General features: G+C 35.4%; 1 protein-coding gene across 2 annotated transcripts in view; it reads left to right on the top strand.

Annotated features, from left to right (window-relative positions):
- LOC110452883 (stomatin-2-like) overlaps positions 1-12,742 on the top strand; it is a 45,299-nt gene that overhangs the window by 5,436 nt on the left and 27,121 nt on the right. The window contains exon 2 of one of the 2 annotated variants that reach the window (XM_021501602.1): positions 7,497-7,649. The exons of the other annotated variant lie outside the window; for it this stretch is intronic. Coding sequence (XP_021357277.1) covers positions 7,497-7,649 — 153 coding nt within the window. The remainder of the gene's footprint in view (positions 1-7,496; positions 7,650-12,742) is intronic. 2 annotated transcript variants of the gene reach the window in all.

The following is a 12,742-nucleotide window of genomic DNA, read 5'->3' as shown; positions in this document are numbered from 1 at the left end:
TATGTAACTTTCTGGATCTTACAATAAGATCTAATGCCACCCTTTCTAGTATGTAACTTTCTGGATCTTACAATAAGATCAACTGCCACCCTTTCTAGTATGTAACTTTCTGGATCTTACAATAAGATCTAATGCCACCCTTTCTAGTATGTAACTTTCTGGATCTTACAATAAGATCTGTTGCCACCCTTTTTATTATGTTAACCCCCGAATCTTACAGTAAGATCAACTGCCACCCTTTCTAGTATGTAACTTTCTGGATCTTACTATAAGATCTGCTGTCACCCTTTCTATAATGTAATGTTGCCACCCATTCTAGTTTCAAACATAAACTCACATTAAAAAGTATTCATATTCCAGATTGTACACGTGATAGATTAATATGCAGATCGTCTATCAGATGACTGTTCATTTAGATATATGGATGTGCAGCTGAAAATTTAGTTCTTATTTTTCTGACTGATCTACTTTGTTCATGAGGTACAGAATTATTTTGGTTATACAATTTATTTTATTAGCTGGAAAGATTGAATTACTGCTTGCACCTTCCTGAACAAAGAACACATTTTTCAGTAGTATTATATAGTAGATTAATTCATTACTTTGTATGTATATTTGTATGTAAGGTTATGACTCGTTTGTCACACAGGTTTACTTAAGAGTCATGATTTGGGTATAAGTGCAGTTTGTATGTATGTCCAGACTCGGTGATGTTACAATAGTGAATGTTGAGAAATTAAAGTGTATCATTTCAGTATCTGTCCTGATTTATTAAACAGTTATATTAACATTTAATATCCTGTTATTCTTTACTTACTCTACTTTCCTCTACATTTCCTCTCTCTATCATCATAAACTTGCTTACTCTACTTTCCTCTACATTTCCTCTCTCTATCATCATTAACTTGCTTACTCTACTTTCCTCTACATTTCCTCTCTCTATCATCATTAACTTGCGATGTATATACTGGAAACCACTTTATTTTTGCGCATGTGCCTAATTTACGTGAACTATAACTGTAGGTTTTATTTGAAAACACTTGAATTAAAAGTATGCTATTTCAATATTTATAGTAATTTTCTATGGAATTTATTCTAGGGGAAGACAGAAGTTTTTGAATAATTAACACAAAATATTAATTTATACAGAAAATAAGGAGGTTTACAGCAGCATGTTGCATCTGAACAGGAAAAGAATAACCAAGGCAGAGCATGATATCCGATCCAATTGTTTTGGATAATGACATCTGACATCACACATTACACATTGGACAATATACAATTGATGCCCTCAATATGGGGTGACATGACGATTTGACCACCTGAGAGTCGTTATGTCACACCCGAGGGCCGTTATGTCACACCCGAGGGCCGTTATGTCACACCCGAGGGCGAGGCATGTTATTTGAACACATGGATGAGGTATAATAATACACTTTGACATCACATAACATCACATTTGGACAATTTCACCAGTGGAATGTTTTAGCATCTGTAATATTCAATTCTTTGATGTAAATGGAACGTGTTACCATTGTATGTTTCTGTGTTGTCGTATTATTTGTTATTGATTACACTTTAGTTCGTATTCATTACACTTTAGTTCGTATTCATTACACTTTAGTTCGTATTCATTACACTTTAGTTCGTATTCATTACACTTTTAAGTATCCCTGTCCCACAGCACTGGATTTCCCTATGCAGTATTACCTCCCCTTAACTTCTGTTTAGATATAACTGTATTGGGCCAGGACAATTGTGTCGACCAGGTATTGGTAACAGCGATAGTTCAGTAGTCTGATGTTCAGGGTTCCAATCTGGGTCTAGCCCAGCGGGGTTTTTTCATTCTCAGAACACTGTTGTTGATCATGTTTTGTGTAAGTTCGGCAAGGTATTGTTTTCTTTCCGAAAATGATTAATCAAAGCTATAATCATGTCGCAAAAACAGTTCTCAATACTTACTTACAGTTTTTGGCAGTGGTATGGGGATCCTTAAGTATTGTTCTGTCTGAGACATGTTTTAACAAACAAGGAAATGTATACCAGGTCTTCAGTGTTATTTTTTATTGTCATTTCTCTTTGGCATTGAGTGTGGTAATGTCTTTAGTTGTTGTTTTTATGTACTTTTCAATAACAGGTTGGTTGTATGATGGTATTTCCTGTGATGTCTGTTCGTCCGTTACCTTGTCGTGGTCTTGTGCTCTCCTGCCTTTAGTAGATGAAATGTGATAGCATAACTTCCTCAATAAATCACATACATTCACCAAACTTGTAACACTATTTGTATCTTAGCAAAGCAGAGTGTTGTATAGTTAAACTCTATCTTGCACCACTCTATAGTCCTTTAATCTTTTTTGAATCATATTTTTGTTCACAGTTATTTAGGATATGGGCAAAGGGAGACAATCCTAATACATATCTTAAAACTGGTAAAGCCATATATTGGAGCACCTTGTCTTACACCTTTAGCTAATAAAGTGAAGTACAATATAGCTTCCAATTTCAACATATTCTAAACATTTTACTTTCTTGAGTGATATAAAACGTTGCCACGGCCTATGATTGACTGAACCATTTACAGTTATAACTGGAGCTAATGTCGGAGGGATCTTGCCACACACCTGTATCTTTTGCGATCAGATATCAGGTGTAGTTGGGGGAAATGTGTAACAGCCTTTAGATCTGCCATTTGTTCAGGCTGTTTGCAATCCAAGATAGTTGCCTCGGCCTCTGAATTGCTGAGGTTTATTTGCATGGGATTTGTGTTTGACAGAGTTTGTCAAAACTCTCATGACTGCGAGACACTGGAGATTTTTTTTCCAGGTAATTTCACATTCTTCAAAGATGGGTGTCTGTGCTCTGATTTACTGAAAAATTTGAAAGGTCGTCCACCTTCCAGTCCTTGCATATGTATAGTCATAAACTTGATATATATATCTACAAATAATGCTCTCACGGTCCACGGTCATTTTCAACAAGTTAGTTTTGAACCAAAATTGTCCCAGTCCAGGGGTGTGCACCTGCCAACTTTCCCTATTTTGGAACAAAAAAAATAAAAAAAAATAAACCAGTGAATTTGCTTAACTGTTTCTATTTTCTGAGATCTGATGATTTCATATAAAATACAGCTACTTACCATCCTGACTGAGATTTATGAAACCTGGTAACACATGATGTAAGTTAAATAACCTTACAGGTTGTACGATTTTGAAATATATTTAATTTCAACAATTTGTAAAGGAATTATGCACCTTTCTGATTATTTTATGTGGAACCAGGGGGTCTAATAAATAGGTAAACCTGTTGCTAACAGTTCTAGTTGTACAGCGACTAAGTGTATAAACATGCAAATGATCCAAAATTTCAGTTGATATCAATTGAAAACCTCAAACACTAACACTGGTGATTGAAACCAAGGTACATTACCACAATTTAATCTCTAAGTGATTAGTTGTGGCAATCAATTGCAGCAAGATGATTATGATAATGATAATTGTGCCTGTAAGATAATTGATTTTACCACGCGCTGTGAATTACCCTTTGTAATATTGAATCAATATGATGCTGAAACATAGCATCACAAAGGTTTAGAGCTAAATTGTTTCATTCTCAAACAGTCTTGATAGAAATTATAAATAATATCATAGCAGAACTGGACTGGTTTAATTGCCTGTGACCAGGTAGCTCAATTGGTAGAGTGTGTTCGAACCCCAGTCTGGCTATGCATTTTCCATCTCCTGTTGCAATAAAGATAGCTATCAGGGATATCTTTCAGAATTCTTTTCCTGACTAATGATGAAGAATAGGGTCAGAATATAATAATAATAAAGGCTTTATTAATTATTAGGTTACCTGACCAAAGGTCATGGTAACCTATTGTGATAGCCTTTTGTTCGTCGTCGTGCGTTAACTTTTCCTTGTGAACACGATAACTTCAGTAAATGTTAACCGAATTTAATGAAACTTTGTATGCAGCCATATCTCAATAAGATCTCGAACGAGTTTGAAAATGGGAATTATTCAACGGTAACTTACAAGGTTATTGCCCTTTGTAATAATATTATTATTGGACCTTGTGAACACGAGAACTTGAGTAAATGTTAACCGAGTTTGATGAAACTTTTTATGCAGCCATATATCAATAAGATCTCGGACAACTTCGAAAATGGGAATTATTCGACGGTAACTTACAGAGTTATTGCCCTTTGTAATATTACTATTATTGGACCTTTTGAACACGATTACTTGAGTAAATGTTAACCGGGTTTGATGAAACTTTGTATGCAGCCATATATCAAAAAGATGTCGGACGAGTTCGAAAATGGGAATTATTCAACTGTAACTTACAGAGTTATTGCCCTTTGTAATAATATTATTATTGGACCTTGTGAACACGAGAACTTGAGTAAATGTTAACCAAGTTTGATGAAACTTTGTATGCGACCTTATATCAATCAGGTCTCGGATGAGTTGGTAAATGGGAATTATTCGACAGTAACTTACAGAGTTATTGCCATTTGTAATAATATTATTATTGTACGTTGTAAACACGATAACTTGAATAAATGTTGACGGAGTTCAATGAAACTTTGTCCGGTAATTATTTGACTGTAACCTTCAGAGTTATTGCCCTTTGTCATTATATTATTATTTGTCCCTGTGATGTTGATTGACATTACACAAGAATAGATGTAAATTCATGTGGTACACCTTTTTTTTCATTCATGATGCATTTTTGCTACTAACAAGGTTCTATTAAAATTTTGTGCCTTATTTAATAAATCATTGATTTACGCTTTTACTTGTTTCTTTTAACCAAGAACAGAAGACATACAGTTACCAAGTTTGTTCAAAACAGACCCCTTGGGTCAAAATTGGAGTCGCACCCATTTATTTCAGTTATCGTGTTCACAGGGTCCAACAATAATAGAATTACCAAGGGGAATAACTATGTAAGTTATAGTCAAATTGGTCCGGTATTCAAACTCATCCAAGATCTCATTGATACAAAGCTGCATACAAAGTTTCATCAAAATCGGTTCATATTTACTGAAGTTATTGTGTTCACAAGGAAAAATTAATTGACAATGCAGCAAGGTCACTCGGACCGACGAAAAGTATGAATTGGCCCCTGGATGGCAGTCCTAATTTGAATCGGATGTCAGATGACCGTTAAGGCCCATGGGCCTCTTTTTTATTCTTGATAACATATTGAGCATGAAGCTCATCTTACACATGGTCAAGATACAATATATGATAAAATGTACAATATTTACAGCTTTAAGAAATATACATGTATAAAATACAGGATAAGGGAGGAAATCATAAATCATTTCAATTAAAATTGCTTTGCAGATCTCTTAAATTCTAAAAATGAAGTACAATTTATAATGTGACTTGGTAAAAGATTCCATGTAAGGGGTCCCTGATATCTAAAAGATTTCCTAAAAATGTTTGTCTTATGACATGGCAAGTAAAACACATTACAGTAGATGATGATCTTGTAGTTCTACCCTGAACATCAGACATATGCGTAAAATCATTCAAATTTTGTGGAGCTAAATTATTAAGTATCTTGTACATAAAAACTACTTGATTGTATAAAATTCTTTTGTGAAAAGGTAACCAATTTAGTTTTTTGAACATATCACAGGAAGGTGTGGAAAAATCACATTTTAAAATAATTCTGGCTGCTCTCTTTTGCAGGCGTTCTAATTTTACAATATTATTTTTTTCAACTGTTACTCCAAACAGTTGAGCAATAATCCAGATGTGGGTTAACAAAGCAGTTAAATAAGGTCATACAAGATGACTGGCTCAAGAAGGGTCTCCACTTTTTCATCCGAAAAATCTGACATATCTTTTTACAGACAGTTGTAAATTGATTGAATGATCCAAGAGAGACAATCATCTATGGACACTCCCAAAAGTTTTTCACGTTTTACATTTTCAATGTTAATATTGTTGATAACAACGGACAATTCTTCTGTTAATTTTCATTTTTTCTGTGAAGTAGTAACAAGCATGACTTTTGTTTTTTCTGTGTTTACACACATTTTGTTTTCATCGCACCATTTTGACACTAATTTTGCATCAGCATTGAGGTTAGTATTTACAATGTTGAGTGATTTCCCTTGTGATTGCACTGCGGTGTCATCAGCATACATATACAAAGAACTTTGATTTGTAATCAGGGGCAGGTCATTTACATATAAAATGAACAAAAGTGGCCCTAATATTGACCCTTGAGGGAAACCGACTGTAAGAGGGAGAGAATCACTCAGATTGTTCTTAAAGTGGTTCACAAGGTCGAATGCCTTTCGAAAATCAAGAAATAGAACACCTGTCAAAATACCTTTGTCTATAGCCTAATACCAGGTGTTTGTGATATTGGTTAGCGAGTGTTTTGCTCTGAAGCCAGATTGGCTATCTGTAATCAAATTGTGGTCAGACAAAAATTTATAAAAATGGTCATGAATATGTTTTTCTAGACATTTTGATAAAACAGGAAGTACTGATATTGGTCTGTAGTTACATAAAAGCTCTAATTTTTACCCTTTTTAAAAAGAGGGCTTACTTTCGCATACTTCCAAACTTCCGAAAAACTGTTTGTGTCAATACTAAAATTCATTAGAATACATTAGATTGCTATGGTTCGGTACCACAAATTTCATACCAGAAAGTATATCATTTCTGTATCCCTGTAATGGCCCCATTAGCTACATAATGACCGATTCTCTTTCACTGACGGGACCTTGAGTCTTATGTATAAGAAGATGGAATAGTCTTTTACCTTAATCTGGAAAGGCACATATCATGTCATATGTGATGGTCTTGCTGTGGAATTTTCGAGAGTGAAAGTCAGCGTATATTTTCTGAAGTCACATTTGTAACATTTAAGAAATTACATCACCTTTTTAAATCAAATTACATCATATAATAGCTGGGTGCTTAGCATACAAAGCATTATGTTTCACAGAAAAGTTTCCTTTTAAAGGGTTTGAGAAAATTCCTCATTTCCAACTTTGCACAAGTATCGTTACCCCATCAGGGGTGAATTGGCAAATGTCACCCTTCAGATCGAGATTTGCCTACTATATATACCCTGAAGAGGGTTAAATCTATTCTATTAATCTCACATGGATGTCCAACTTGAGTTGACCTGTGTATCTTGCATACAGATGTGGACTAATTATAATCTCCTTCATTGTGCTTATTTTGTTCATACCAATGACTTTTAGTTGATATGTGATTGTGGTGTTTAAGCTTTAGCAGCAAAATAGATGGGAAAGCGGACAAGCATGCTGAAAGTTTTTATCCTCCAATAATCTCTTGCTCAAAAATAGGGAGGTCGGCTTATAGGACAATTAAAAAGTATTTGCTTGCATTTTTACCAAACTGCATTATTTATTGGTGGGCTTATTATAATTACCAGGCATGGGCTTATCACTGGATAAATTTGATAAGTAACATGAAATATATCCACATATATTCAGATGAGAGGATACTGACTGAGAATAATAGTCAAACCCAGGATTCATACAGACCAGACCTGTCAACATCTTGGACACACAAAGAACCATTGCCACGACAACACTCAATGGAGCTGCAGCAGTCTAACTCGCGGCAGATGGCATCCAACGACGAACGTAAGATTTGAGTAGATGTCTTCCCCAAAACTCAAACACTGTTGGTTTCTTGCGTCACTTTGCCAGTCACAGTTGCATTGCTGTTTATTCAACAACACTGACTGGGCTAGATGAAATATTCATGATTCCTTTTCCTGGAGATTTTAGACAAGTTCACATTTTGGCAAGGTCAATGTCATTGTTACTATTTTTAGAAAAGCCTTGTGATATCAAGGGGTTTGTAATGTACACAATGCCTAGAATGACAATTTTTTAAGTTTTTCCTTTTAACAGTTTACTGAAAAATAATACATTGTTTTGCAAGTGACCTCTGTGCACCTTGAGTTTTTGTGTGTAGATTCATCAAATGTGTGATGGTGATTGCTTTTAATATTGAGTATCAGCTTTTCTATCAGTTTTGAACCATTATTATTTTGTGTATACGAAGTGTTCAGTTGCTGGATTTAACCCATTAATCTTTTTCCATAGGAGCACAGAAATGTTATTCTTGAATAAGTGAAAAACACATGAGACATCTTATAAAAATAGAAAAAATTACCTTAATTAATTGGAAAATAGATGATACTAAAATTATATCTTGGTATGGAAGTAGGTTGGTTTTCTGACATATTATTAACGGCAAACAGTGGTCATAAAAATGATGATTAGTATAAATGAAAATACAATCCATGAATTCGCTAACAAAAATGGATTTAATTAGAATAGCATACAATATTTTTAAAGTGTACAAATTGGTTATTGATTTCTATATGTGCTATAGAAAACCAAGGCGTAGAACAGTGATACATGTAGGTGACTTCACCGCCAGGCAGTTATCCTTCAGGTATACCACATGTATGTAACTAGAATTAAAACTGTTATACAAACCCTACCATGACAACGCAGACTGGGGCTCACACCAGCAACCAGTTAACATTGAAATGTATTAATCTATAAAGACACGTTGTATATGTGGATTGTGCGCGATGACGTTTCAATAACACACTTCCTGTGAAGTATACTGAGTAGCTGTAACATTGGAATATATACAGCAAAACCGCAGGATTTCACGCTACATGTACTGATATTGTACCACAATGGAACAAATAAAAAAATGACTACAAGTTTGGAGACATCGGAAAAGAATTTGTTTGCTGTTTTCCATTGAGCGAGCATTATATTAGATGACTAAATGACTAATGATGGTCTTAAACAGAATCTTGAATTTTCTTTGAAGAGACAAACAGTTATCTGATGCCAAGATTTTGAATTTCTGTTCTATTGATGCTTCATCATGTCCCTGTTGTCACAATCATGTGACCAGTTCTCTAAGTTGATTACCCAATTGTCACAATCATGTGACCTGTTCTCTAAGTTGATGAGCCTGTTGTCACAATCATGTGACTAGTTCTCTAAGTTGATTAGCCAATTGTCACAATCATGTGACCAGTTCTCTAAGTTGATTAGCCAATTGTCACAATCATGTGACCAGTTCTCTAAGTTGATGAGCATGTTGTCACAATAATGTGACCTGTTCTCTAAGTTGATGAGCCTGTTGTCACAATCATGTGACTAGTTCTCTAAGTTAATTAACCAATTGTCACAATCATATGATCAGTTCTCTAAGTTGATGAGCATGTTGTCACAATAATGTGACAAGATCTCTTAAGTTGATGTGCATGTTGTCACAATCATGTGACCAGTTCTCTAAGTTGATGAGCCTGTTGTCACAATCATGTGACTAGTTCTCTAACTTAATTAGCCTGTTGTCACAATCATGTGACTAGTTCTCTAACTTAATTAGCCTGTTGTCACAATCATATGACCAGCTATCTAAGTTGATAAGCCAGTTGTCACATTCATGTGACCAATTATAAAAGTTAATTAGCCTGTTGTCACAATCATGTGACAAGATTTCTAGGTTGATGGGCCTATTGTCACAATAATGTGACCAGGTCTCTTTGTTAATTAGCCTGTTTTCACATTCATGTGAACAGGTCTCTTTGTTACTTAGTCTGTTGTCACATTTATGTGAACAGGTCTCTTTGTTAATTATCCTGTTGTCACAATCATATGACCAGCTATCTAAGTTGATAAGCCAGTTGTCACATTCATGTGACCAGGTCTCTACGTTTATTAGCCTGTTGTCACAATAATGTGACCAGCTATTTAAGTTAATTATCCTGTTGTCACAATCATGTGACAAGATTTCTAGGTTGATGAGCCTATTGTCACAATAATGTGACCAGGTCTCTTTGTTAATTAGCCTGTTGTCACATTCATGTGAACAGGTCTCTTTGTTACTTAGTCTGTTGTCACATTTATGTGAACAGGTCTCTTTGTTAATTATCCTGTTGTCACATTCATGTGACCAGGTCTCTACGTTTATTAGCCTGTTGTCACATTATGTGACCAGGTCTCTTTGTTAATTAGCCTGTTGTCACATTCATGTGACCAGGTCTCTACGTTTATTAGCCTGTTGTCACAATAATGTGACTAGTTCCCTAAGTTGAAGAGCCTGTTGTCACAATAATGTGACCAGGTCTCTACGTTAATTAGCCTGTTGTCATAATCATGTGACCAGATCTCTAAGCAGCTCTGACTAGCTCGTCATGTCAAGCATTTGACGAGTTAATGTGTCATTCTCCTGTGTGTATGGAATGATATTTCCAATTGGAGGCTTTATAAGATTATACCGGAGTGGCCTTGTCGCCAATCGACACCATCATCACGACATTGTCTGGAACTTAATTACTTGGTGAATTAAAGTTATTTTATGAAGACATATAATTATAACACTGAGTAAAATGTGGTATATGCGCTTACAGTCAATTTCAATTTAGGTATATGTTAATTTTACTTTCCCAAATCTAGACCAATTAAGCACACACTTAAATATATCTGGGAATGATGCTTCATATGTTACATAGTGCTTTGAAAAAAAATAAAGTTTTGGAAATATTAAATATGGAAATTTAAGTAAGCTGTGACATGACCTGTTTGAAGTGACATCCCAAGCCGCCATGATGAGCCTTTCTCACTTATTGTATTTATGGTAATTAAAAGATGTTAATGTATGTCTTTCATCAGGATATTTGCACCAGCTGTTATAACACATTAACACTAATTAATTGGTATGTTTTTGTAAGCAAGTAAACGTTTTATGTAAAATGTAGCTAAAATGTATTGATGAACATGCCGATATGCGCACACGTGTGTGTTATGTGTAATCAGATAATTCAAAGAAAACAAACAACAAAATACACATTTTACGTAGTTTCTTCTTGGTTTTTGATATCATTTTACATCAATGACTAAAAATCATAATAAGTATATTTAAAAAAAAATTCAGAGATCGATTTTCGGAGCATGAACATCGTTTTTTTTCCAGATTTTTTGGGTGCGCAAAATATTTGAGAAGAAGCTTTTTTGGGGATTTTCAGCCTCAAAAAGTACCTGCGCAAATTACATAGGTGCGCAAATTACATAGGAGCGCAAATTACATAGGTGCACAAATTACATAGGCGCGCAAATTACATAGGTGCGCAAATTACATAGGGGCGCAAATTACATAGGTGCACAAATTACATAGGAGCGCAAATTACATAGGTGCACAAATTACATAGGTGCACAAATTACATAGGTGCGCAAATTACATAGGTGCGCAAATTACATAGGTGCACAAATTACACAAGTTTTTACGGTATAGTCTTTTTTGTCTTTCCAAAGTAGAACAATGTAAAGTTCACCTGGGTCGCTCTTCAAACTGATATTTTAGAAACAAATCGTCACTTTCACACACATGTCGCACATGGATCGAAAGATCTATTCTTTATGCACTCTAGGTGGTATCAATAACATGTTTCAAAGATCATTATGAACTGTATTTTCCAACGTTTTCTATACCAACCCATGTTTTTAATGGAAATTAGGGCATGAGCAATGTCACATGACTTGACGAGATCTCGCGTTACCGAAGGTATTTCCCAACGTTATAACATAAGTCGACAAGATTTTAGTCACGTGGCAATAGAAGGTAGGGCTATCAAAAACGTAAACTAAAACAGAGTAAGTTTGAAAAAATATGCATTTAGTGATTGTATTGGTTGTTTGAGGCATGTAATTTATGTTCATCTTGTGCATAAAGAATAGATCGCCATTGCTCTCCCAGCTAAGTTTGTACAGTACTGTGTACTGGGAAATCGCCATTGCTCTCCCCATCAGCTAAGTTTATACAGTGCTGTGTACTGAGAAATCGCCATTGCTCTCCCCATCAGCTAAGTTTATATAGTGCTGTGTACTGGGAAATTACCATTGCTCTCCCCAACAGCTAAGTTTATACAGTACTGTGTACTGGGAAATCGCCATTGCTCTCCCCAACAGCTAAGTTTATACAGTGCTGTGTACTGGGAAATCGCCATTGCTCTCCACATCAGCTAAGTTTATACAGTGCTGTGTACTGGGAAATTACCATTGCTCTCCCCAACAGCTAAGTTTATACAGTATGTGTGTACTGGGAAATTTCGCTGTAGTTCAACTTCTGCCCTTTTCGCCCTCCCCAATGAGCGCAAATAAATCATGACAGCAAAAAATTATTACACAGCATACAATGTATTGAATTTAAATGAGAGGGGTGAAATTAACACTGGTCGAGTGTCATCTTGATTAAATGTCGTAGATTTGACACTAACATGACATCCGACCTGGTCATATTATTTTGACAACAGGGTAATCGAAGGTGGTGAGAAATGCCTCACTAAACATCACAGCTTATTGGACACTAAACACAACATTCCGCCTGGTCAGCAGGATAGCTAGCAAAGTTAGCAATATGAAGGTAGGAAGGCGTCGGTAAAAACTCCAGATTATGGGGTTGACTTAACATTTGCTGCCTCTTGTAATGACACATGTACAGTGGGATACAGGTCGAACACCTACACCAACACATTAAGGTCGAACACCTACACCAACACATTCAGGTCTAACACCTACACCAACACATTCAGTTATAAAACCTACACCAACACATTCAGGTCTAACACCTACACCAACACATTCAGTTATAAAACCTATACCAACACATTCAGGTCTAACACCTACACCAACACATTCAG

The sequence above is a fragment of the Mizuhopecten yessoensis genome, unplaced genomic scaffold (assembly GCF_002113885.1).
Source record: "Mizuhopecten yessoensis strain PY_sf001 unplaced genomic scaffold, ASM211388v2 scaffold6967, whole genome shotgun sequence".
Taxonomy (NCBI): Eukaryota; Metazoa; Mollusca; class Bivalvia; order Pectinida; family Pectinidae; genus Mizuhopecten; species Mizuhopecten yessoensis.
This window is presented reverse-complemented; position numbering and strand designations above follow the sequence as displayed.